A 27,923-nucleotide genomic window follows, 5' to 3' on the forward strand; every position below is an offset into this window, starting at 1 on the left:
CGTGTCTATCCATCTATCCATCCATCCATCCATCCATCTATCTTTGTTCATGTTCATCTGTGACAAATGAAATAACAACAAAGAGCGGAGATTTCATTATCCATTTATTCATCGTCATGTATAAATTTGATTCAGGTGGTAAAAAGCTGTTTAAGACTCGGCTGCTCACACTTGCATCGTTATTGCAGTAAAAAAAAAGAAAATAACAGCATGATCAGAAGTCAGAAGTACTTTGGCAAATATTGTATCTTCAGAGGGCAAGCCGACACCTTGAGCAATGTAATGCGAGGCGAGATTAGAGAAAGGGCGCAAAAATGACTTTATATCAATGAGGGACTTCGTTTGACGCTCATTATAAAATAATAAGAATCCATACAAATATTTTATTTTAACAATACACACTTAAAATAGTTAATGAATGCAAGTAGAGGCAGGGTCTCTTCCTCTAGCCATTACACACCACCTCCAAGGCATAAACTCACAGTAAGTATTATAGCTATATTCTTTCTGTCTGCCTGTCTAGATTCCATTTCCTGTTTGAGGAACCCCACTCCTACTACTGACTTGAGTGAATAAAATGTAGGAAAAAGAAAAACATTTGGCAAAACAATCATGGCTCCAGTGAAGAGGAAAACAAGGGAGAGTGATTGCGGCTCAGCCTCCAGATAATGTTGTCCTCCTTTCATTCCACAGTGAAACTTGATAACACTGCCTTGGATCACCTTAGGTAACCTAACCATACCCCCCACCCTAATGTAGGGGCGAGAGAAAGGAAGAATGGGAGAGAGAGAGAGAGCAGGCAACAGAGAAAGGGAGAGAGCTAGCAACAGAGAAAGAGAGAGGGAGAGAGGTGGAGGCATAATGGAGTGAGATCTCCAGTTCACGGTAAATGTGGGGTGGATGGGTGTGGCTGCAGAGTGCGAGGTCTCTATGCCAAGGTTGAGGGGTTATCGGGGGGGGGGGGGGGGTTCACCCCGTTTTCAGAGGTATTGTTGTAGAAAGTGCAGCAGCATGATCTCATAGTGTTCTCCTGACTCTGGGCAGCGAATACTGTGTCGCTCGTTGGGGTAGACCTGCAAAACAACAGAGGAAAATCAACCACTAATTCCTGCTTCAGTACATACTGTACAGCAGATGTGACTCCAGCTACCTACAATCTGCAATGTTCTGAAAACGCAATATTCCCTGAAACCCATTCATACCAAGAAGCTGTACAGTAATAAAGAGGCCCAAATTTCTGGTCTGCTGGCTTTCATTTTTAAGTGACAGTTTAGTCATAAATTAAGACATTGGCTTCATGCTATATAGGCGCATACCAGTGTATGCTTCTGGGCCCCACTTTGACAGCACATGGAAGAGACTGTAGCAGTATTTTCTCTAATTGTGCAACAACGTTAGGGAGAAAATAATATGGGTAGCGTAGAGATAGTTGATGCACAGTAGTTACCCAACTGTTGCATTCCAACACTGAGGCCCTACAGTATTTTAAGCAAAGCTGTCCAATTTGACAGCTGCACTGTGTTATCGCACTGTCATTACGTCAACCCAAGTGATTAAGATTATATCCAGCAGAAGCTGCTATGCCTATGGCCCAGTGTCTATACGTTATCCATAACCTGCCATTAACGCTGATTCTAGAAATGTGAAAAACGCATTAATACATTGTAGAAAAAGTAAAATACTAGCCTGTAGCTGATATGGCTTCCCAGCGCGGATTATTTGTGACACCAGGAAGTTGGTGTGGAAAAAGTGCACATTCTCGTCGAGGAATCCGTGTAGAATCAGCAAGCGGTTTGGCCTGTTAGGACAAGGAGAGGATTTCAAAGGGATGGAAATTGACATAAAATTAGGTTCAATTATCATGTTTAAATGTATACTATACAATAGTAAGTATATCCTGGGTTTTTAAAATGTATACAGATGTATATACTTTCACTGGGCACGAGGGGGACATGCCCCCCCACATTCTGAAATTGCATTTTTGTTCCCTGCAGTTTTATCATTGGAATGTGACTTTTTTTTTTAAACAATGAGGCAATGGTGGGCTTTAGGACCATGCGGACGCCTCCGAGCAGTCGGGGAGGCTGTTTGGAGTGTTTATCCGAATGGATAAAAAATAAACAAATATACAGTGCCTTGCGAAAGTATTCGGCCCCCTTGAACTTTGCGACCTTTTGCCACATTTCAGGCTTCAAACATAAAGATATAAAACTGTATTTTTTTGTGAAGAATCAACAACTAGTGGGACACAATCATGAAGTGGAACGACATTTATTGGATATTTCAAACTTTTTTAACAAATCAAAAACTGAAAAATTGGGCGTGCAAAATTATTCAGCCCTTTTACTTTCAGTGCAGCAAACTCTCTCCAGAAGTTCAGTGAGGATCTCTGAATGATCCAATGTTGACCTAAATGACTAATGATGATAAATACAATCCATCTGTGTGTAATCAAGTCTCCGTATAAATGCACCTGCACTGTGATAGTCTCAGAGGTCCGTTAAAAGCGCAGAGAGCATCATGAAGAACAAGGAACACACCAGGCAGGTCCGAGATACTGTTGTGAAGAAGTTTAAAGCCGGATTTGGATACAAAAAGATTTCCCAAGCTTTAAACATCCCAAGGAGCACTGTGCAAGCGATAATATTGAAATGGAAGGAGTATCAGACCACTGCAAATCTACCAAGACCTGGCCGTCCCTCTAAACTTTCAGCTCATACAAGGAGAAGACTGATCAGAGATGCAGCCAAGAGTCCCATGATCACTCTGGATGAACTGCAGAGATCTCCAGCTGAGGTGGGAGACTCTGTCCATAGGACAACAATCAGTCGTATATTGCACAAATCTGGCCTTTATGGAAGAGTGGCAAGAAGAAAGCCATTTCTTAAAGATATCTATAAAAAGTGTTGTTTAAAGTTTGCCACAAGCCACCTGGGAGACACACCAAACATGTGGAAGAAGGTGCTCTGGTCAGATGAAACCAAAATTGAACTTTTTGGCAACAATGCAAAACGTTATGTTTGGCGTAAAAGCAACACAGCTCATCACCCTGAACACACCATACCCACTGTCAAACATGGTGGTGGCAGCATCATGGTTTGGGCCTGCTTTTCTTCAGCAGGGACAGGGAAGATGGTTAAAATTGATGGGAAGATGGATGGAGCCAAATACAGGACCATTCTGGAAGAAAACCTGATGGAGTCTGCAAAAGACCTGAGACTGGGACGGAGATTTGTCTTCCAACAAGACAATGATCCAAAACATAAAGCAAAATCTACAATGGAATGGTTCAAAAATAAACATATCCAGGTGTTAGAATGGCCAAGTCAAAGTCCAGACCTGAATCCAATCGAGAATCTGTGGAAAGAACTGAAAACTGCTGTTCACAAATGCTCTCCATCCAACCTCACTGAGCTCGAGCTGTTTTGCAAGGAGGAATGGGAAAAAAATTCAGTCTCTCGATGTGCAAAACTGATAGAGACATACCCCAAGCGACTTACAGCTGTAATCGCAGCAAAAGGTGGCGCTACAAAGTATTAACTTAAGGGGGCTGAATAATTTTGCACGCCCAATTTTTCAGTTTTTGATTTGTTAAAAACGTTTGAAATATCCAATAAATGTCGTTCCACTTCATGATTGTGTCCCACTTGTTGTTGATTCTTCACAAAAAAATACAGTTTTATATCTTTATGTTTGAAGCCTGAAATGTGGCAAAAGGTCGCAAAGTTCAAGGGGGCCGAATACTTTCGCAAGGCACTGTATGTGTGCCCCCCCCACTTCTAAAACCAAAGTTGCACCCCTGTAGAAATGTCAATGGTGAAACTCAATAACATCCCATCTGTCCTTGAAATTTGAGCCGAGACATTTTTCGCTCAAAACCCATGCCCGTTTTTAACCAACAATGATGAACAAAATGGAAAGTCAAACAGAATTGTGCGATCATGTTACAACACCTACATCTGACCTCGAGGGCCTACCATTATACCCAGACTACAAAAGTGTTATCTACAGTATATATATAAGTAGGCTATTCTTATTTCTTAGATTCGTTGAATTGTAGAGTGCAGTAAACTGGGACTGACTCGCTGGGCAGCTTGTCCACGTGCAGAGCCACGGATCCCTCCTCGTAGCCCTGCGGGTTGTTCTCAGGAGTATCCATGTAGCGCTCCGTGTAGCCCGTGTCGTACGCCATCCACACGGTCACCGGGGCACCCGCTATGGCCACCTGAAAGGAACAACAACATTGCCATTTTTTTCTCTCATTTATTTGACTTGTTTATTTATTTGCAGTTAGGGACAGCACAGAAACTCCCCAGATACAGGTGTGCCAAGCTTGTAGCGTCACACCCAAGAAGACTTGAGGCTGTAATCACTGCCAAAAGGTGCTTCAACAAAGTACAGAGTAAAGGGTCTGAATACTTATGTAAATGTGATATTTCTGCTTCTTTTCTCTTTTTTTTATATGTCTGTGTAGATTGATGAAGGGGAAAATATTATCTCATCCATTTTAGAATGGGGCTGTAACGTAACAACATGTGGAAAACGTCAAGGGTTTTCTTTGTCATTATAGGATAGTGTATAGATTGATGAAGGGGATTTTGCTATTTCTCCCTCCACAGCCTCCATTGGGAAAGACACAATTAAGACATTGACACAACAAAACGTCACACTTCAGTTTGCGCTATTTTCCAGCATTTAGTGGTTAGCGCAACGACAGGTCGAAGCCCGATTTCTGTCAAGCAGTAATGTACATATTGACAGGAACCTGAATAGGCCCCCTATTACCCCTGTAGTGGTGGTGAGAGAGATATACTCGTGTTGATCTTCGCCACCGTGATGTGTAGAGCAGTACCACTAAGAACAGGCACCGTGAGCTAAGACTACTGATGAGAACTGCAGTGTGGAATGCCGTGTAACCCACAGCGACACCATGAGGACAAACAGGGAAACTACATCTATCCAGAACAGATGTATCAAATCAAACCTATCCCATCTATGGTTCAATCAATCCATAATCAATCCAGCCCACTCTGATTTTAAGGAGAAGGAAATAGTAGAGGGAAGGTAATGACACTTTGTGGAATGAACCTCGGCCCAGACGAGATCTAGAGATTCTAGTATTCTATTGTCTCGGGAGTGGTGCCTTTAACTGTGGCGCGTCTCACCTTGAAGACGTTGGGCCTCTGGATGAGGCCCATGAGGGAGAGGAAGCCGCCGTAGGACCAGCCGTGGATGGCCACGCGACTCAGGTCCACAAAGTTGAACCTCTCCGACACGTACTGCAGCCCCTCCACCTGGTCCTCGATCTCCACCTGGCCCTGGTAACACACAGAGCGAGAGAGCGAGAGAGTAGGGCGTTAGTGACACCGATAGATCCACATGCCCAGATGGCTTGGGTAGAATGAACATGGTTCTAAAATTCACAAAAGGATTCATAGTCTGGATGAAAGCTGTGAGAGAGATATGAAGTGCACATTCCAAAATAGTCACGCCGGCGCTGCCCAATGAATAAATAGTATGAAGTAATATGAATAAATAAAGGAAGCCAGCATACGGTATATGCTGCACACATGTGCTTTAATGAACACGCACAGCCGGAACAGCCTTGGTTGGCAAGGGGCAAATTTGCCATTCCTATGTCTAAAGTTGAACACGGGCGCCTTAACGCTTAACTACAAAAAGATGGAACCATTTGTATTGAAACCATTTATAAACAAAAAGCAAGATATGGGTTAGAAGGGAAATAGTTGTTTTCGAAAACCAATCCTACCATTTTGTTTTTCAGAGCCCCTTCAAACTCCAGGCCCCTCTGACAGGAGCCCCTCCCGTCGATGACCACCACGGCGTATCCCAGGGAGGCCAGGGTGTTGAGGCGCAGGTATTTCATCCCCTTGAAGGAGTTATTCACCAATTGGACCTGTGGATACACACAGATACCATTTTCACACCACGGAGACAAACCTAGCAGAGCCGAGCCTCACTAAGGCCGGCCTGATTCTGCATCCATCGTAGATGCTGAAACCATGCTGGAAAAGATCACTCGAAAATAAAATATATCTTAGCAAGCGCAGTGAGGTTTGGGTCAGCCCTATCGTGAACACAGGACTTCAGCCTTGTACACGTCTTGCTACTGTATGTGAAAAGCAAGGTGACAGAGCTTGGAATGGCTATTTCCTGGGTTAAACAGGAAAGCATTCACTATTATTGCTAGTTACAAACAAGTCATAAAGGACCAGTTCCATTTGAGTCCCTGGCTCCTTCCCTAGTTCCTACCTCGTCGGTGCTCACAGGTCTGACTGGATTTCTATCAGGAATCAGACATACAAGAAAAATGGTATGTCTGAGAGAAGCCACAAACCTGCGGGCCGCCATAGACAAAGAGGACTGTGGGATGCTTCTTGCCAGGCTGGAGGTTGTGAGGCTTGTATACCATTCCGTAGAGCTGGAAGCCCGACTTTCCTGGGAAGTCAAAGATCTCCGGAGATTTGTAGTCTCCTGGGCAACCTGAAATACACACAGCGAAATAAGTACTGATGACATCAATAATTGACGGACATAAAATTGCCCACCTAGTTTAAAAACTGCAATCTGGGATTAGTTTTGCAGCAAAACGACAGCCCTGCTACTCGTTTTAGTATATAGCTGAGGGATGGGGCTGGGGAAATGTATCCACTCTCAAATTCACGAATATATATAAATAACTGAATTGAACATCAAACAGATCCCAGATTGTAGCTTTAATAAATCTGTGGCCTTATGGCATCACCACTCCCCCCAACACAGCGACCAAGCTACTACCCCTTAGCTACCCTAGTGAAAGATTCCTGGTGATGCCACTGCCTTGAAATAATCACCGCTCAGCCTCAACTCTACTCTAAATATTTATATATTGATTGTATTTTAGGAACAAAAAAAAAAAAAGAAGATAGCCGACCTTCACATTTCCTCTTAATTATGCAACATGTACTACGCACAAAGTATTACTCCAAAATAGACCAATGGGATTATTTAATAAAGATCTAGATTTAGCTCGTTTTACCTATGGTGCAAAGGTCACTATGAAACACCCATGACCTCGTTGTAATGACGTAGTAAGATATGTTGCTTTAAAGCAATGACATAGTGGAGTATTAGTGAGTCATACGGGTTGGGCCAATCAGAAATGACTAAGTAAAGGGCAGTCTAAATTCAAAGCATACTTTCTTCTTTTTTTTTTTTACGCCATCCCTCCGCACTTCATTGAAGTAATCCCAGATCTAACACAACTGGATAGGAGCAACTCAGAATCCCTTGGTAGAGTTTACCCCTATCCAGTTAGATCAGTGAATGCCTCAAGGAACGAGGAAGGAAGTCTTTGAAAGGGGTAATCTGCGATTGCTACATACATTTTTGGACTTTTAAAGGAATGATATATACCCATTGATTCTTGAAGAGTATAGAGTGCATTCTGATTCAGAGCCCTTGACTTTTTTCACATTTTGTTACATTACAGCCATATTTTTTCCCCCTCATCAATCTACACAATACCTCAAAATGACAAGGTGAAAACAGGTTCAGACATTTTTGCAAATGTATTGAAAATAAAAACTGAAATACTTTATTCACATAAGTATTTAGACCCTTTGCTATGAGACAACAAAAGTGAGCTCAGGTGCATCCTGTTTCCATTGATCATCTTTGAGATGTGGACTCAAATCAAGTTGTAGAAACCTGTGGTAAATTCAATTGAATGGACATGATTTGGAAAGGCACACACCTGTCTATATAAAGGTCCCACGGTTGACAGTGCATGTTAGAGCAAAAACTAATCCATGAGGTCAAAGGAATTGTCCGTAGAGCTCCGAGACAGGATTGTGTCAAGGCACAGATCTGGGGAAGGGTAGCAAAAACATTCTGCAGCATTGAAGGTCCCCAAACCCACAGTGGTCTCCATCATTCTTAAATTATTCTTAGAGCTGAAGATTCTTCTTAGAGCTGGCCGCCTGGCCAAACTGAGCAATCAGGGGAGAAGAGCCTTGGTCAAAGAGGACACCAAGAACCCGATGGTCACTCTGACAGAGCTCCAGAGTTCCTCTGTGGAGATTGGATAACATTCCAGAAGGGCAACCATCTCTGCAGCACTCCACCAATCAGGCCTTTATAGTAGAGTGGCTAGACGGAAGCCACTCCTCAGTAAAAGGCACATGACAGCTCGCTTGGAGTTTGCCAAAAGGCACTTAAAGGACTCTTGAGAAACAAAATTCTCTGATCTGATGGAACCAAGATTGAACTTGTTGGCCTGAATGCCAAGCGTCACGTCTGGAAGAAACCTGGCACCATCCCTATGGTGAAGCATGGTGGTGGCAGCATCATGCTGTGGGGATGTTTTCAGTGGCAGGCACTGGGAGACTAGTCAGGATCGAGGTAAAGATTAACTAAGCAAAGTACAGAGAGATCCTTGCTGAAAACCTGCTCCAGAGCACTCAGGACCTCAGACTGGAGCGAAGGTTCACCTCTAACAGGACAACGACCCTAAGCACACAGCCAAGACAATGCAGGAGCGGCTTTGGGACAAGTCTCAAAGTCCTTGAGTGGCCCAGCCCAGACTTGAACCCGATCGAACATCTCTGGAGAGACCTGAAAATAGCTGTGCAGCAATGCTCCCCATCTAACCTGACAGAGCTTGGGAAGATCTGCAGAGGAGAATGAGATCAACTCCCTAAATACAGGTGTGCCAAGCTTGTAGCGTCATACCCAAGAAGACTCAAGGCTGTAATCGCTGCCAAAGGTGCTTCAACAAAGTACTGAGTAAAGGGTCTGAAAACTTATGGAAATGTGATATTTCAGTTGTTTATTTTGAATACATTTGCAAACAAATTTTAAAACCTGTTTTTTCTTTGTCATTATGGGGTAGTGTGTAGATTGATGAAGGGGAAAAAATATTTAATCCATTTTAGAATTGGGCTGTAACATAACAACGTGGAAAAAGTCAAGAGGTCTGAATACCTTCCCGAATGCACTATAACATAAATGCATGATGAGGTAATGGAATGAGGCCTAACCCCTCTCTTCCTAACCTGGGGCTTCCATCATGCTGGCCCAGCACTCAGGAAGGATGTTGATTAAACAGTATTGGAACGAGGCCTAAACCCTCTCATCCGGTCACCCTTACCTGGGGCTTCCATCATGCTGGCCCAGAACTCAGGCACCATGTGGTGAGGGTCTCCCTCTGAGGCGGTCAGCTTGTAGACATGGACACAGGGAGGAGTGCTTACGTTACTGTAGTGGCTGACAAACATGTCAAAGTTCTGCCGAAAGAAGAGAGAGAAAGCGGGATGGGAGCGAGAGAGAGAGAGAGAGAGAGAGAAAGACAGAAGAAGAGGGGAGATACAGTGATAAGAAGGAGAGAGAGAAGGAGACAGAAGAGATGAGTGTCAGTGAATGAATCTTCTTATCGTCACATCGGAGACAGAACATCACTGGGCCCTGATTTCAAGCCAGCTTTGCTGCTCATCTCATAAAGTCAGAGGCACACCTGAAACAAATCACACAACTGATCTGAGACCAGCAGCTTCAGAACCAACTCCCTGTGTATTTCAACATGGGTCCAGATGCCCACACAACAGGCCACACCCCACAACACAGCATTGTCTACTCGGCCCAATCTGTTCACAGCCAGGGCAAATCCCTTACATCGTAGCAACGTCCACCAATATCCTCTCTATGTCTCTCTATGACACACACACAGACAGACACACAGACACACACATACACAGAGAATGACCAGATGGTTACACCGTATGACATGGGCAGTTTCACAACACTCCCTGATGTAACCAGGCTTCTCATAGGGAAGGGATCACAGCTGTCCCTCCCTAAGGTTCTTGTGTGGCATGATCTGATGAAGCGTGGGTAGAGGATGATTAAGTGCAGTGTGTCAGAGGTCAGGGTTGTTGCAGTGTTTTGACGGTACTACCTACTGCAGCGGTGTTGTTTGGCAAGATGGCTAGTGAATGCAATGCCAGGCGACAGAGGGCTCTATTCCACCAGAACCTGTTGCTCGGTTTCAAGAATGCATTTTGCGGTGAGAGTTGTAATTACAGGGGTGCCAGAGGGGGGCTAGGCACACAAAGGTTTCCAAATAGCACCGAAAGCCAGGCAGCCCATAAGCGTTACAAAAATCTAAATGCTGAGCTAGCCTACTATTGTTAGCTCAGTCCCAAAACAGTAAACGTATACTCCCTACCCTGCGTTATTAGGGAAAGGGCTAAGGGTAATGCTAACGTTAGCTAAATCATATTTTGTCGCGTCCGTACCTTACTTATGGAGCAGCTGTGGGAGAAGCCAGGCTTGGTGAGTCTGACCACGTCGCCAGGGGACTGATAGCTGACCACATAGAGGTGGTGCTCCAGGGGAGTGTCTCTAGTGCCCTGGAAGTACACCAGCTTAGAGGCCTCATTCACCCAGATCTACAGGGACAGAGGGAGGCAGAGAGATACAGAGTGAAAGAGAGAGAGAGATACAGAGTGAGAGAGAGGAGAAGAGAAGAGAAAAGAAAGTATGAGCGAAGAGAGCGATGAGAGAGAAGAGAAAGAGAGAGGAGAGTGACAGGAGAGAAGGAGAGAGAGAGAGAGAGAAATAATTATTTTGACGGCAGAAAGTACATTATAACTGTACAATAGCGTGGGCGCACACACACACACACACACACACACACACACACACACACACACACACACACACACACACACACACACACACACACACACACACACACACACACACACACACACACACACACACACACACACACACACACACACACACACACACACACACAAATCCATTAAAAACATATTCAACACATCAGATTATAAAAACACAGCAACAAGAAGGGCTTTAATCTGATGAACTGAAGTTACTACCTTGGAGCCATGCCTGGCCAACACCTCCCACTCTCCACTGGTCAGAGTCACCTCCTCCTTGATTGCACATTTAAAGTCTCCTGCAGAGGAGGAAGAGACCATCGAGATTTGAGATGCTGTTTGGACGTCTTTCATTAGCATTACTTGACCGACAGTGCGGCAATCTGACGCCCCCCTGGATGGCGACCGCAGATATTTCGAGGTTATTTGCCTTCAAGATCTCGCCATTCACTTAAACCGGCGACACATACAGATCGGTGATTAGCCCGAGGAAGGAAGGACTAAGCCCGAGTCCTGGATCTGTTTGCGCTGTGACATTGCGATGACAGCAATGACATTGGCAAGACGGCACAAACCGATCTGAGACTCAAGGCAATTTGACGTTGTTAAAGGTTCTTCGTTCTAATGACTCACCCTCTGTATGTGTGTAGTTTCCTGACCATTGGTAGCAGCCTGGTCGCAAAGTTGACGTGATTTTGTACAGATGGCTGAAGCCCGTTTTGGATTCATTCACCCATATGAAGGAGAAGTCGTCCTCGGACGTTTGAACGAACGGATAGAAAATATCATGAACCTGGAGGCAACAGAAAATCATGGCTGTTATTCGTTTGTCGTGGCCCAACTCTTCCATGCAAATATACACCGAGTGTACAAAACATTAGAGACACCCGCTCTTTCCATGACACAAACTGACCAGGTGAATCCAAGTGAAAGCTCTGATCCCTTATTGATGTCACTTGTTAAATCCACTTCAAATCAGTGTAGATGAAGGGGAGGAGACAGGTTAAAGAAGGATTTTTAAGCCTTGAGACAATTGAGAAATGGACTGTGTTTGTGTGACATTCAGAGGGTGAATGGGCAAGACAAACTATTTAAGTGCCTTTGAACGTGGTATGGTAGTAGGTACCAGGCGCACCGGTTTGAGTGTGTCAAGAACTGCAACGCTGCTGGGTTTTTCACGCTCAACAGTTTCCTGTGTTTATGAAAAATGGTCCACCACCTAAAGGACATCCAGCCAACTTGACACAACTGTGGGAAGTATTGGAGTCAACATGGGCCAGCATCCCTGTGGAACGCTTTCGACACCTTGTAGAGTCCATGCCCTGACGAATTGAGACTGTTCTGAGGGCAAAAGGGGGTGTTCCTAATGCTTTGTACAATCAGTGTATATGTCAACATACACCCTCAATATATAGTGACTGTTTTACATGTAACGTTTAAGTCATTTTAACAGACACTCTTATCCAGAGCGACTTACAGGAGCAATTAGAGTTAAGTGCTTTGCTCAAGGGCACACTGACAGATTTTTCACCAAGTCTGATCGGGATTCGAACCATCAACCTTTCGGTTACTGGCCCAATGCTTTTAACCACTAGGCTACCTGCCAACTGTCAATTCAATAATCAAACTCAATAGGCAAATGTTCCAAGAGTAGTTCCCAACAAGCGTCAAACCTTTATTTTTGAAAGAGCACGGATAACCAAATCTAGAGTCTTATGATTCATGGTACACATAATACTAACCACATAATCTGGTAGCTACAATTCTCTCATATAGTACAAAACGGGTTAAATTGAGGGGCCCCTCCATTACCAAACCTTATTCACGTTCCTTTCCCTGTTCATGCTCAAAACAACAACTGAGATGTGCCCAGCCTCTTAAGAAGTGCCATCCCCAGAAACTCTCTCTCACATTGATCCAGATGTCGGTGGTCTCCTCGTAGACAATGTAAGGGTGGACGTCCTCGGGCACGGCCTCCAGGCTCTCCTGTCTCTGGGCCGGGTCGTCTGTGATGGGGATGAAGAGGGCCGGGGGAAGCAGGACCAGCTGGAGCCTCTTCTGACTGCGGTCCAGCAGCACGGCCCAACCACTGAAGAGGGAGACAGAGAGACACTTTACCTCACTGACTGGATCCTATACAGTACACCAGGCAAATGCAAATTTGAGCCATGCGTCCTCCGGGATCGAACCCGGGTCTGTAGTGACTCTAGCCTCTAGCACTTACACCACGGCGCCATTTGGGAGCCCCCCCCAAATGTTTTCTGAACAAAAAATAAATATGGAACTGGGAACTAAGGGGCCTAGTCCAAACCATGAAAATCAGCCCCAGATCATTATTCCTCCTCCACCAAACTTTACACTATTGGGGAAGCTAGAGTTCTCGTCCGTTGGACTGACAGATGGTGAAGCGTGATTCATCACTCCAGAGAATGTGTTTCCACTGCTCCAGAGTCCAATGGCGGTGAGTTTTACACCACTCCTGCCAACGCTTGGCATTGTGCATGGTGATCTTAGGCTTGCGTGCGGCTGCTCGGCCATGGAAACCCATTTCATGAAGCTCCCGACGAACAGTTCTTGTACTGACGTTGCTTCCAGAAGCAGTTTGAAACTCGGTAGTGAGTGGTGCAAACGAGGACTGATGATTTTTATGCTCTATGCGCTTCAGCAGTCGGCGGTCTCATTCTGTGAGCTTGTGTGGCCTACCACTTACGGCTGAGCCGTTGTTGCTCCTAGACGGTTCAACTTCACAATAACAGCACTTACAGTTGACCGGGGCAGCTCTAGCAGGGCAGAAATTTGACAAACTGACTTGTTGGAAGGGTGGCATCCTATGATGGTGCCACGTTGAAAGTCACTGAGCTCTTCATTAAGGCCATTCTACTCCCAATGCTTGTCTATGGAGATTGCATGGCGGTGTGCTCAATTTTATACACCTGTCAGCAAGGGGTGTGGCTGAAATAGCCAAATCCACTCATTTGAAGGGGTGTCCACATACTTTTGTATATATAGTCTATATGTCTACTGGAACAATGCGGTCATATCCTGCATAAGAGAAATGGTAGTAGGCACCTCCATTAGCTCAGCTGATTGATGGAGAGAAAATAATGATATATTTACGGGAAATGACTTTACATACCCAACTTATCAATCGCCAAATTTCTTTCATGATACATCATGTACAAATATAAAGTATATTTCTTTATTTGTTATTAAATGTTTTATTGTTGGACATAAAAGACTGTAAAAAAAACACCAGCAAATAAGATCCAAGTTATTTCAATTTTGGAAATCTGTTCCCATGCATTATAGAGAGAGAAAAAACCAGAGGAACACCTTCCTAATATCGAGTTGCACCCCCTTTTGCCCTCAGAACAGCCTCAAATCGTCGGGGCACGGACTCTACAAGGTGTCGAAAGTGCTCCACAGGTATGCTGGCTCCAATGCCACTCACTGTTTTGTCAAGTTGACTGGATGTCCTTTGGGTGGTGGACCATTCTTGATACACTCAGGAAAACTGTTGAGCGTGAAAAACCCAGCAGTGTTGCATTTCTTGGCACACTCAAACATTATATCTGTTTGGGCTTCCTGCGGACAAATTTGTAGTCGACAAATGATTTGTAATTATGTTCCGGCCCCCCCGACCATCCGCTCAAGAAGATATCGTCCCGCGGCTGAATCTAGATGATGAGCCCTGGTGTACAGGCATGTGTTCGAGCTCAACACTAACACAACTGATTAAACTAGTCAACTAACACCTACACAACTCTAGTAGCTTTCCTCCAGTTGGGAATCAGTTGCACATCCCCCATCTCTAACCAATATAAGCCAACAAAGAACCAGAGAGAGGTCAAGACTAATGCGTTCCCTGGGGAAACATTATGCCGTAACACTCACTATTTGCCGTCACTCGTCCATCCTGCCCGGGCGATGTACTCCACCCCGGGGAACAGGGTGGTGAAGGGGAGAACCAGCTCCTTGTCTTGGATGCTCATGATCTGGAGACAGACAGAAAGACAGACAGAGACAGGGGAAGACAAGAACAGAGAAGGACGGAGAGAAGGACGGAGAGACGGACGGAGAGACGGACGGAGAGAAGGACGGAGAGAAGGACAGACAGAGACGTAATTAGTCTGCTCATAAACAATGCAGGGAGCAGAGAGAGAAATAAGAGAATGAAAGAGAGAAGTTGAAAGTAGGCAACTTACTTTGCCTTGGTTGTTAGTCTTTATCTCTGCCAGTTTGAGGGTGGTTTGTGGATTTTTACTGCCTAGAAAAATAGAAACATTCAGATTATAGATAGAGAAAAGAAAACTCAGGAGCTCTACTCTTGAAATTATTTGATTAGGTCATTACTAATGTGTGTTACTACATACACACAATGTACAATCCTACATGAGTAGGCCTCAACCTGCGCCCGCTCAACCTGCACCGGGGGGAGGGGCTCAACCTGCACCAGGGGGGGAGGGGCTCAACCTGCACCAGGGGGGGAGGGGCTCAACCTGCACCAGGGGGGGAGGGGCTCAACCTGCACCAGGGGGGGAGGAGCTCAACCTGCACCAGGGGGGGAGGAGCTCAACCTGCACCAGGGGGGGAGGGGCTCAACCTGCGCTGGGGGGGGGAGGGGCTCACCTGTGCGGGGGTATCTGTAGGCATCGGCCTTCCGCTCCTCCAGGGCTGGAGAGGGAACATGAATGATCTCTACCTCCGTCTCATCCACCTCTTCATACAGCAGATGCAGGGTTTTCCCCCCATCTGAGTCTAACAGAAGGGAAAAGCAGGCTGAAAATGCATACAAATACAGCTGGAGTTTATATGACAGACATCTTCATGACGACAGTGTCTGGGGCAGGTTGAAGCCTGTACAATGTTCATCAAAGCATCACTGATTGACTGACTGACAAGACTACTTGATTACAAAAGAGCCCATAATTTCTCTCGCATGAAACTGAGTGGTGCTCTACTCGTATGGAAGGAGTGGTAGATGGTGACCCTACTCACCCTCTACGGCAGATGGACTCCACCAGTAGCCAGTGAAGCGGTCAAACTCCTCCTGGATCACAAACGTGGCCACGCCCGCAGACTTGGGGTCCTCCTTCACATTATCCAGACCTGACCCAGGGAGAGGGGATTCATTCATTTGATTAAATCTATGCAGCGTCAGCAGCATGGCATAGAGAACGTTTACAATTCCATACGACTACAGTACAACAAACGTCCAAAAGTTGCTGACCCCCCTGACCTTTGTGACAGAAGGTGAGTCTCCTCTCCTCCCCAGACTTGATGTTAGCCAGCCACAGGTCGTTGTTGTTGATAAATGCAATGAAGTTGGGCTCTCCTGGGGAGATCTTGGGGTCCATTCGGGTCCCTGAGCACTGTGTCTTAATCTCCACCGGCTTCATTGGGGCAGACTGCTTTTAAACCAGGAAACACACTGTCAGTGTACAGGGTCGTATTCATTAGGCACCAAACGGCACAAAACAGACTGAAACAGGGAAGACCTAGACTTGTCCAATACAATGGCTTGTTTTCGTTTTCCATTGAAAAACTTTTTTTTTTGTTCTACAATGTGCACTAATGAATACAACCCTGAAGACAACCATATATACAGCAACAGTCATTCATTGCAGTGGCGTTGGGTGCTGTGCAGTTCGTACACTAATGTTTATCTCAACTACAGGATTTTTACATTTGACTTATATTACGCAGATATCAATCCCAGGATGGTCATAATTGAACCACAACAGGAAATAATCAGACTGCTTGCAATGATAGATTCAGTCTTAGACAGATATGTTGACAAGTGTGAACACCGAGGCAGGCCATGTATAGAAAAGAACATAACGGTAGATATGGTGTCAAATCGAGCCCATATAGCCAACCTATTCTCTAGAATCTATAAACTAACCACAACCTGAGAGAACTAAGGGAAGAAGTGAGTGTAACGCTCTAGAAAGCACTATAAAAAAAGATACACTAGCACTCATACAGTGCCTGGTAAAAGTAATCAGACTTGGATTAATCCCCTTGGATTTCTACACATTTTATTGTGTTACAAAGTGGGGTAGGATTGTAATTTAATTGTTTGTTTTTTTTGCCAACAATCTACACAAAATACTGTAATGTCAAAGTGGAAGATTTCTTTTTAAAGATATATTTTTTTAAAGGAATAACTCAAATATAATTGTTGCTTAAGTATTCAGTCCCTTTGCTTAGGCAAGCCTAAATTAGTTCAGGGGTAACATTTGGCATAATAAATCACATAATAATAATAATAATAATAATAATAATAATAGGGGTTGACTATACCTTCCTCTGTCACACATACATATAACTATCTATATGTAAGGTCCCACAGTCAAGTATTCAATATAAAGCAAAGATTAAACTACAAAGACCAGGGAGCTTTCCTTAAGGAAAGAAGGACAGTGATTGATAGATGGGTAACAATAACACATCAGATATTGAATATCTCCTTAAGCATGGTCAAGAAAATAATTATGCTGTGGGTTATGTATTAAACCACCCAGAAACATCAGAGACACAGTCATCCTTCTGAACTGAGCCGCAGGACACAGGTGACTTTAAAATAGCTACCATGTTCAATAGCTGTGATGGGAGAAAGCTGAGGATGGATCAACAATATTGTAGTGACTCCAAAATAATTACCTAAATGAGAGTGAAAAGATTAATACAAATATGCAGAATAAAAATATTCCAAAACATGCGTCAAGCCACTAAAGTAACACTGCAACAAAAACACAGCAAAGGAATACACTATTTGGCCTAAATGCAAAGCCTTATGTTTGGGGCAAATCCAACACAACATCATTGAGTAACTGTCTCCTTAATTTCAAGCATGGTGGTGGCTGCATCATGGTATGGGTATGCTTGACATTGGCAAATACTGGGGAGTTTTTCAGGATAAAATAAACTAGATGGAGCTAAGCACAGGCAAAATCCTAGAGGAAAACCTGTTTTAGTCTGCTTTACACCATATACTGGGAGAGGAATTCACCTTTCAGCAGGACAATAACCTACAACACAAGGCCAAATCTACACTGGAGCTGCTTAGCAAGAAGACAGTGAATGTTCCTGCAGTTTTGGCATTTATTTTCTCCATTTAAATGTCTGTTCTGTCCTTGAGCGGTTCTTGTCTGTTGTCACAGTAAACAGGATTGTCACAGTAATGCTTTGGCATTTAGCCTGGGGGAATGCACACTGCCATTTCATTTGTTTTTTGATTGACTTTGACAGGTAAATATTTAACGGCCCTTATAATTAGTTCATAAATGATAGAAACGTGTGCATATTAACCAACCTTAAACAACAAATCGCTAGTAGGCTATCTCTGTCTTCAGACAAAATAAACATTGGGGCATTTGAAATCAGAGAAAGTGCACGATGATGTGATCACATCCAAAGTGGATCAAAAGAAACAACTTTCTGAAATCACCCTACAGAAGTCAGATCGTTTTAAACGTATCTTATATGACAGTGGTTCCACACGTTACTGTGGGAAAAACAAGTTGTGTGGGAAAAATATGATTTATTCTGTTATATTCCATTATATTAATTCTTACTATAAAATATGTGTGTTGATTGATCAGGGCAGGGGAATGTAAGCTAAGTATGTCTCTTGAATGAACAAAATGAAATAATGATTTGCACAGACAAGTAATATAATTAAACTCTGTTTTAGATGTATGTTTCTTAGGACCTACATAAAATAAATAATAATGGATTTCTTTGTCTAGCCAGCGCATACACAGTTGAAGTCAGAAGTTAACAGACACTTAGGTTGGAGTCATTAAAACTCGTTTTTCAACCACTCCATAAATTTCTTGTCAAAACTATAGTTTGTTAACAAGTCGGTTAGGACATCTACTATGTGCATGACACAAGTCAATTTTCCAAAAATTGTTTACAGATTCAGATTATTTAACTTATAAATTCACTGTATCACAATTCCAGAAGTTTACATACACTAAGTTGACTGTGCCTTTAAACAGCTTGGAAAAATCCAGAAAATTATGTCTTGGCTTTAAAAGCTTCTGATAGGCTAATTGCCATAATTTGAGTGAATTGAAGGTGTACCTGTGGATGTATTTCAAGGCCTACCTTCAAACTCAGTGACTCTGCTTGACATCGTGGGAAAATCAAAATAAATCAGTCAAGACCTCAGAGAAAAAATTGTAGACCTCCACAAATCTGGTTCATCTTTGGGAGCAATTTCCAAATGCCTGAAGGTACCATGTTCATCTGTACAAACAATGGCACGCAAGCATAAACAACATGGGACCACACAGCCATTATACCGCTCAGGAAGGAGACGTGTTCTGTCTCCTAGAGATGAACGTACTTTGGTGCGAAAAGTGCAAATCAATCCCAGAACAACAGCAAAGGACCTTGTGAAGATGCTGGAGGAAACGGGTACAAAAGTATCTATATCCACAGTAAAACGAGTCCTATATCGACAAAACCAGAAAGGCCGCTCAGCAAGGAAGAAGCCACTGTTCCAAAACCGCCATAAAAAAGCCAGACTACGGTTTGCAACAGCACATGGGAACAAAGATTGTACTTTTTGGAGAAATGTCCTCTGGTCTGATGAAACAAAAATAGAACTGTTTGGCCATAATGACCATCGTTAGGTTTGGAGGAAAAAGGGGGAAGCTTGCAAGCCAAAGAACACCATTCCAACCGTTACGCACGGGGGTGGTAGCATCATGTTGTGGGAGTGTTTTGCTGCAGGAGGGACTGGTGTACTTCACAAAATAGATGTCATCATGAGGATGGAAAATTATGTGGATATATTGAAGCAAAATCTCAAGACATCAGTCAGGAAGTTAAAGCTTGGTCGCAAATGGGTCTTCCAAATGGACACTGACCCCAAGCATACTTCCAAAGTTGTGGCAAAATGGCTTAAGGACAACAAAGTCAAGCTATTGGAATGGCCATCACAAAGCCCTGACCTCAATCCTATAGAAAATTTGTGGGCAGAACTAAAAAGGCGTGTGTGAGCAAGGAGGCCTACAAACCTGACTCAGTTACACAGGCTCTGTCAGGTGGAATGGGCCAAAATTCACCCAACTTATTGTGGGAAGCATGTGGAAGGCTACCCAAAACGTTTGACCCAAGTTAAACAATTTAAAGGCAATGCTACCAAATACTAATTGAGTGTATGTAAACGTCTGACCCACTGGGAATGTGATGAAAGAAATAAAAGCTGAAATAAATAACTCTCTAGTATTATTCTGACATTTCACATTCTTAAAATAAAGTGGGGACCCTAACTGACCTAAAACAGGGAATTTTTACTAGGATTAAATGTCGGGAATTGTGAAAAACTGAGTTTAAATGTATTTGGCTAAAGTGTATGTAAATGTCTGACTTCAACTGTAAGTGCCAGAACATATCTGACAACGTTTTGAGTTGCCAACTTTTTATTCACCATACAGGAAGATGGCTATGATGGCTATGATGGCTATGGTGGCTATGATGGCTATGATGGCTATGATGGCTATGGCAAGCTGCTAACTTACTGTTGTGAATGTGAAGAAATGAAAGCAGCGGATGGTCTAAATTTAAAGGGAGGAATTAAGAACCGCTGATGTAAAAAGGGCTTTATAAATACACTTGATTGATAATAAAAAGGGGGTAAAACTCACAATGAAGCCGTTGTTTCCCCCGTCCTGACAATAGAAGAGGCTGTTGCTGGCCTGGAAGAGGAACAGGCCGGTCTGGGAGTGGTAGTCGTAGGAGGTGATCCCAAACGCTCCCAGACGCTTACGCTCCCGAAGCAGCTCCTCCTCCCGGGAATAGGCCCCCTGGTGCGGGGTGGCCTGGAAGTGTTGGAAAGAGGGGAAAGTCATTTGTATGAGTGTTTGTGTATGTATGTATCCCACAACTGTTGCTAGTGAGTAAAGATGTAAGGGACAATATAGGATGGATCACAATAATTGTTTGCTAAAATAATAATTGCTTGCCAAAAATGTAATTTCTGTAATGGCAATCCTGGTTAGAGGTAACAATCCTGGTTAGAGGTAACAATCCTGGTTAGAGGTAACAATCCTTTGCATGAACTGCCTACATTATTACTAATATTATTTGCTAATTGTGGAAACTAAGATAACTGGATGTTTTATATACAGTGCCTTGCGAAAGTATTCGGCCCCCTTGAACTTTGCGACCTTTTGCCACATTTCAGGCTTCAAACATAAAGATATAAAACTGTATTTTTTTGTAAAGAATCAACAACAAGTGGGACACAATCATGAAGTGGAACGACATTTATTGGATATTTCAAACTTTTTTTACAAATCAAAAACTGAAAAATTGGGCGTGCAAAATTATTCAGCCCCCTTAAGTTAATACTTTGTAGCGCCACCTTTTGCTGCGATTACAGCTGTAAGTCGCTTGGGGTATGTCTCTATCAGTTTTGCACATCGAGAGACTGAATTTTTTTCCCATTCCTCCTTGCAAAACAGCTCGAGCTCAGTGAGGTTGGATGGAGAGCATTTGTGAACAGCAGTTTTCAGTTCTTTCCACAGATTCTCGATTGGATTCAGGTCTGGACTTTGACTTGGCCATTCTAACACCTGGATATGTTTATTTTTGAACCATTCCATTGTAGATTTTGCTTTATGTTTTGGATCATTGTCTTGTTGGAAGACAAATCTCCGTCCCAGTCTCAGGTCTTTTGCAGACTCCATCAGGTTTTCTTCCAGAATGGTCCTGTATTTGGCTCCATCCATCTTCCCATCAATTTTAACCATCTTCCCTGTCCCTGCTGAAGAAAAGCAGGCCCAAACCATGATGCTGCCACCACCATGTTTGACAGTGGGGATGGTGTGTTCAGCTGTGTTGCTTTTACGCCAAACATAACGTTTTGCATTGTTGCCAAAAAAGTTAAATTTTGGTTTCATCTGACCAGAGCACCTTCTTCCACATGTTTGGTGTGTCTCCCAGGTGGCTTGTGGCAAACTTTAAACGACACTTTTTATGGATATCTTTAAGAAATGGCTTTCTTCTTGCCACTCTTCCATAAAGGCCAGATTTGTGCAATATACAACTGATTGTTGTCCTATGGACAGAGTCTCCCACCTCAGCTGTAGATCTCTGCAGTTCATCCAGAGTGATCATGGGCCTCTTGGCTGCATCTCTGATCAGTCTTCTCCTTGTATGAGCTGAAAGTTTAGAGGGACGGCCAGGTCTTGGTAGATTTGCAGTGGTCTGATACTCCTTCCATTTCAATATTATCGCTTGCACAGTGCTCCTTGGGATGTTTAAAGCTTGGGAACTCTTTTTGTATCCAAATCCGGCTTTAAACTTCTTCACAACAGTATCTCGGACCTGCCTGGTGTGTTCCTTGTTCTTCATGATGCTCTCTGCGCTTTTAACGGACCTCTGAGACTATCACAGTGCAGGTGCATTTATACGGAGACTTGATTACACACAGGTGGATTGTATTTATCATCATTAGTCATTTAGGTCAACATTGGATCATTCAGAGATCCTCACTGAACTTCTGGAGAGAGTTTGCTGCACTGAAAGTAAAGGGGCTGAATAATTTTGCACGCCCAATTTTTCAGTTTTTGATTTGTTAAAAAGGTTTGAAATATCCAATAAATGTCGTTCCACTTCATGATTGTGTCCCACTTGTTGTTGATTCTTCACAAAAAAATACAGTTTTATATCTTTATGTTTGAAGCCTGAAATGTGGCAAAAGGTCGCAAAGTTCAAGGGGGCCGAATACTTTTGCAAGGCACTGTATATATATATATATATAAAAACATCCTGCTTTTTCACACATTCACAACACACATATATATATATATATATATATATATATATATATATATATATATATATGTTGTGATACACCCGTTTTATTCAGCACAGGTGACAAATACAATTTGATAAATGTAGCTCTGTGGCACTAGCAGAGGCTCTAAAATGTCAACTGCAGCACTCACTGCAACTAAACTATACCGAAATGAAATGACCACATTATAGACGTACCCTAAAACCAAATTGAAATCTGATAGGTGACAATATTAATTGTCAAATTGTGAATGACGAGACTAATGAACAGTGCAGCGTTTGTAGGCTCATTGACACAGAAGCAGGGAATGGAGCAAATGCTTATTCTTACCAACAAGTGACTTTTTGAAATCCTCCTAGTGAGACGCATGCAAGAGAGCACGGGCCACAGACTATATGGCACAGGCTTGACTAGTTAGATTTGCCGTTTTAAATGATCAACCGCGGCGCTATCCATGGTGCTGAATCTCCGCTTTTTGCTGCTGTTGTGTGTCTGTTTCTTTAGCGCAGCATCGGATATGCCACAATCAGTAGGTAGGCTAAAACAAATGTCATTTTCAGTAGGCTGTAATAACCTCATCATTACCAGTTGGCAAGCAGTGCTTCATAGGCCTACATTAAAACTAGGCTACATCAAAGAAATAGCCTAGTGTGTTTACAGAGAACTTTGAGTTGATTCAATTGCAGCAAATACCACAAGAAACCTGTGTTCCTCTGTATATTTACCAATTTACAGTGGTATAATCATGTCAGATTTTTGAGGGTGGTATTATACGCTTTATAACATTTCCGGTTTGAATGGGAATACCGGGATGCACGGTAGGGCTTGCAATTTTCTCGGGAAGGAAAAGGTGTTGATTTTGGGAAAATATTCAGCCCTAGTTTTGATGTCATTAGGTTTCAGTGGAACAAATTAGATAAGTGATATTCACCTGGAAGTGATCCAGCATCTGTTTCCACGACAACACCAAGAGGGCCTCTTTCCGGATCTTCTTGGGGATTTCGGAGTAGAGCAGTGAGTTCTCTCTACTTCCGTAAGACATCCCTGGTAGAGAGATACATTGGAATTGAAAACAAGTTAGGTGACCATGGTACAACTTGCAACACGGTGCAGTTAATTGTAAAAACATAAGTGGTACTCAATGAACCACTGATTGAGCAATAGTGTGACAGTCTTCAGTGGCAGGTGGTTTTGAGCTCACCGAGGTAGTACAGGCGATGGGAGTGGGGGCCTGACTCATCGTTTTTCTGCACAAACTGGAAGTCATGGGGCGCTTTGTTGGCGATCATTCCCGAGTACTTCCTGCTGCTGTGGATGATGTCACGCAGGCCATCCCACGAGTGCTTCTCCACGTAGAACTGAGACGGGACGTCCTCCATCTCCACCACCTCTGTGCTCTCTGTTAGCCCGTCCACCGCCGTCATATTCACTTCTAAACAACTGAGAGGGTGGGGGGGGGGGGAAACAACCATAGAGACAACCCACTGGTCATTTACATGCTCACAAACAAATGACACTTGCATCTGGTATGGAAACGCACACAGACAGAGACTCACACATATGTCTCGGCCGACACAATGGGTTATCTAGCACAGCGTTTCCCAACCCTGGTCCTCCAGTACCCCCAACAGTTGCGTTGTGGCCCTTGACAAACACCTCACTCAACTCATTGAGGGCTCGATGATTAGTTGACAAGATGAATCTGGTGTGCTTGTCCAGGGTAACAATAGAATGTGTGCTGTTCGGGGGGGGGGGGGGGTACTGGAGGACCAGGGTTTTGAAAAATACTGATCTAGCACTCCTATTCGCACAGGTCATTTGAACACACAAGGACACCATACCTTTTCCAGTAACCTTCTGTTTTGTTCCCACGCTTCACTTTCTTCACTCTGTGCATTCACCGGCCAACCAGCCTCGACCAGACTCTGCAACCTAAAGTTAACCATTCAAATAAACAGGGGGAAATCTTATACTATAATGTCCTTATAGACATTGAGCAACACCTACCTATAGAATGGCTCTCCCTCATTCTAAATCCAGGTGTCATAATCAACGTGATAATCAGGCATGCAGTAAAGGTTTGGAATCTCGGGAGTGGCAGAAGGTAGCAGCGGCATAAGGAATGTCCCACATTCCATTGCTGGTATAGTTGGATGTTACAGGAATGCATGACACTTTAGCTAACATACTGTATAGTGAAAGTAAAAACAAAGTCAATCAAAAAGTTTTTAATAAAAAAAGCTTTACTTGGCTCATCGCCAAAAGGGGGTAGAATTATATATATATATATATATATATATATATATATATTTTTTTTTTTTAAGTATGAATTTCAGCACCCCGCGGAAGGACTGCATTTGTACAGGGACAAACACACATGTTTTCTAGAGTTTAAATTTTTTACAAGTATCGACTGATTGTGACTCAATGTTGTAGCCAGACAATCGCGCAACCAGTTATCAATCCTCAACTCCTCGATATAAGAGAACGAAGATGAGCGCTCCTCGGCTATACTGCCATGAGGATGATAAGCGCAACATCGTTCACGAATTGCAGCACTCCAGCGATTCGTTCTCGAGTCTGTTTGTTGAGCAGACATGTTTTGGTTCTACAAAGCTGTGTCCATCATAGCATTCGATAATCAATTAATTGCATTCATTCTTGCACCATGCGATCATTTATCACTTCTTAATATGTATTTTTCTTCTCTATGATGCCTGCGCGCATAGGCCTAAATGTATGACAGAAAGTTGTTTGGTCGGAGCACGTTTCTTGGGTCACCGGAGGAGCGCGTATTAATCCTGATGTAGAATTCATTGCGTCCAGCAGCTCAAACGAACCGCTAAAATTAACGAGTCACTCAGGAAAAACTCATCATGACTCTTGAGTCAGTAAAAAGAGTGGTTCAAAAAGAACGAATTGTTCGCAAACTGAACTACTAATTTTGAGACAAATATAGATGTTGAATTGACGGCTTTTCCTAGTGGGTTGTGTTGATGGGATTTTCAGAGTACTTGTTATTCATCTGTCATTCCCTTTCAGATGATGTAAAAGAGAAAACATTCAAGTGCTGGATGTAAAGGGAATCTGAACACCAATTGCTATAGAATGCTCGGTGTCAATTACACAAACCTACCCGCCTGGCCTGTACAATTTCACATTGAAGGTCCAGAAGGAGCTGATGGGTGTGTAAACAATATGACAATCGCTCAAAATAGCCATCAGGTAGGTTAGGGTATAGATGCACAAATCGGTCCTAGATCCGCAAAGGAAAACCAAGGGGAAAGGAAAATATGGGCAGGCTCGTGGAGTTGGATTAGGAATGGGTAGACCTAAACTGCACATTACAGAAGAGGTACAAAGAAGTATCACTTTTGCATTTGGAAAGCAGGAAGTGATAGCTGACAAGTTGTTGTCATCCACACATCGCCTGTCTTGGAGCCTCATATTTGGAGCATAGACCATGTACACTGAGTATGCCAAACATTAGGAACACCTGCAGGGCCTGGACTCTACAAGGTGTCGAAGGCGTTCCACAGGGATGCTGGCCCATGTTGACTCCAATGCTTTCTGCAGTTGCGTCAAGTTGTCTTTACGTCCTTTGGGCAGCGGACCATTCTTGATACACAGGAAACTGTTGCGTGAAAAACCCAGCAGCGTTGCAGTTCTTGACACAAACTGGTGCGCCCGGCAACTACTACCATACCATGTCCAAAGGCACTTAAATATTTTCTTGCCCATTCACCCTCTGAATGGCACACATACACAATCCATGTCTCAATTGTCTCAAGACTTAAAAATCCTTCTTGAACCTGTCTCCTCCCCTTCATCTACACTGTCTGTGATGGAAAGAGCAGGTGTTCTTTTGTATACTAATTTGTATATAAATGGAGTGATGACTACACAAATCTGAGTCACTGTGATTTCCTCTCCCGTTCATAACCCTTTGTTAAAGGAGATTCCAGTTTTGAACTCAAATGTCTACCGTTCTAAATATCAGATAGGTTTGGCAGCTAAAATGGGGAAAGGAAAACAGGGAGGGGGAAATAATTTAATGACCAGCACGACATAGCCTAGTTAGAAGCTATCTTTGTTCTCATCAAGAGCCGAGGTCACACAAAAACTAACTGTTTACTGCTGCTAGCTATATTACAAGTTGGCAACAATCTCGTGATTAGTTACATTGTATATCTAATAGAACGTACGTGTTACAGCAAAACCGCAAGCTAGCTAGCTACATAATACCGCAACGTTTCCTAGCTAGGCAGGAAACATTGTAACATGACAGCTCTCTCATGACAGTTCTCCGGTTTACCAGCTATGAGTTAGCTGGTTCCATAGCAAGCCTGTCACTCTAGCTACATCCTCCTGTCGGAAACGAGTTTAGAAGCGAATACTTACCAATCCGGCTACTACTTATTTCCCCAACTATCCTTGGCTTTATTAGCTAGCTATTAAAAAACAAATATTACTAGTGCTAAAGGTTGCGTCCATGGCCCAGAATGTGTAATAAAGTGAATAGCGTCTCATCAGCAACACTAAAGAAGTACTTCCGGGTTACGGAATTTCGAAAATGTTCAAATATAAAAGTCCCCATGTAAAAGTAGAATAACCTAAATAAGTGTCATAAATTGTATTTATTCATGATATATGAAAAATAATTGTCTAAACATTAACAATGATTCAGATTTGTTCATATTTAAGTGACATTTGCATTACATTTGGGTTTTAAATGCCCCCAATCAGAATCACTGTATATGGAATACATATTGGCTTATAGAGCAAAAACTATTCTGGGGGCAGCAGTAAAATTATTGTAGGGAGTACTCAGTAAGGTCTGTGGAGTGTATATACGGTGTCATTTCATAGGGCCTTTAACTGTGGTCAAACAGATTCAAATTGGGTGCCTGGACACTATACGGTACAAATATAACACTACAGAAAAACTATTATTTGTGCTGATGTAAAGTGGGGTGGGGAGAACTTAGTAGCATCTGTCGAATCTGTATATGGTGTTTTTTCATGGGGGACTGAGGTCTTTATGCCCAGCAACACTTTCTACTCCACCCATTCTATTGGTCTCAATGCAATACACTGTAGGCCTATAAATTACACATTGGCTTATAAAGAAATAAACTATTCTATGTGCAGAGGTAAAAGTGTGGTTGGGAGTACTCAGTACGGTCTGTAGAAAAGCACCTTCGAATTACCCGGTGGTATTCATGTTCCTGAAGTAATTGCCTCTATACATACTAAACTATCAACACTCAAAAAACAATCACAATAAGGTAACCTTTTCAGTCAAAACAAAAAGCGAATTTATTTACAATTTTAACATAATGAATATCAAACATGCTATAGTCACTACAGTCACCAATTTAATACAATGTGTCCATTTAAAATTAATGGTCAAACAC

General features: G+C 43.1%; 1 protein-coding gene across 2 annotated transcripts; it reads right to left on the minus strand.

Annotated features, from left to right (window-relative positions):
* Positions 1-86: 86 nt before the first annotated feature.
* Positions 87-27,058, minus strand: LOC139386982 (dipeptidyl peptidase 9-like). 2 transcript variants are annotated; one of them, XM_071132902.1, is made up of 21 exons: positions 26,908-27,058; positions 24,348-24,438; positions 23,708-23,946; positions 23,438-23,550; positions 20,351-20,524; positions 15,925-16,096; positions 15,684-15,794; positions 15,315-15,443; positions 14,891-14,952; positions 14,580-14,680; positions 12,597-12,774; positions 11,319-11,478; positions 10,905-10,984; positions 10,296-10,448; positions 9,152-9,287; positions 6,359-6,504; positions 5,771-5,917; positions 5,166-5,318; positions 4,083-4,225; positions 1,687-1,798; positions 87-1,073 (listed from the first exon to the last, which is right to left on the minus strand). In XM_071132902.1, the coding sequence occupies exons 2-21, from the start codon at positions 24,401-24,403 to the stop codon at positions 981-983; spliced, it is 2,658 nt and encodes an 885-aa protein (XP_070989003.1). In that variant the 5' UTR covers positions 24,404-24,438; positions 26,908-27,058; the 3' UTR covers positions 87-980. The 2 variants fall into 2 exon arrangements, with proteins under 2 accessions (XP_070989003.1, XP_070989004.1); XM_071132903.1 differs by having other exon boundaries at positions 15,925-16,093; positions 26,908-27,054.
* Between the last annotated feature and the right edge of the window lie 865 nt (positions 27,059-27,923).

This window comes from Oncorhynchus clarkii, chromosome 28 (genome assembly GCF_045791955.1).
Source record: "Oncorhynchus clarkii lewisi isolate Uvic-CL-2024 chromosome 28, UVic_Ocla_1.0, whole genome shotgun sequence".
Classification (NCBI taxonomy): Eukaryota; Metazoa; Chordata; class Actinopteri; order Salmoniformes; family Salmonidae; genus Oncorhynchus; species Oncorhynchus clarkii.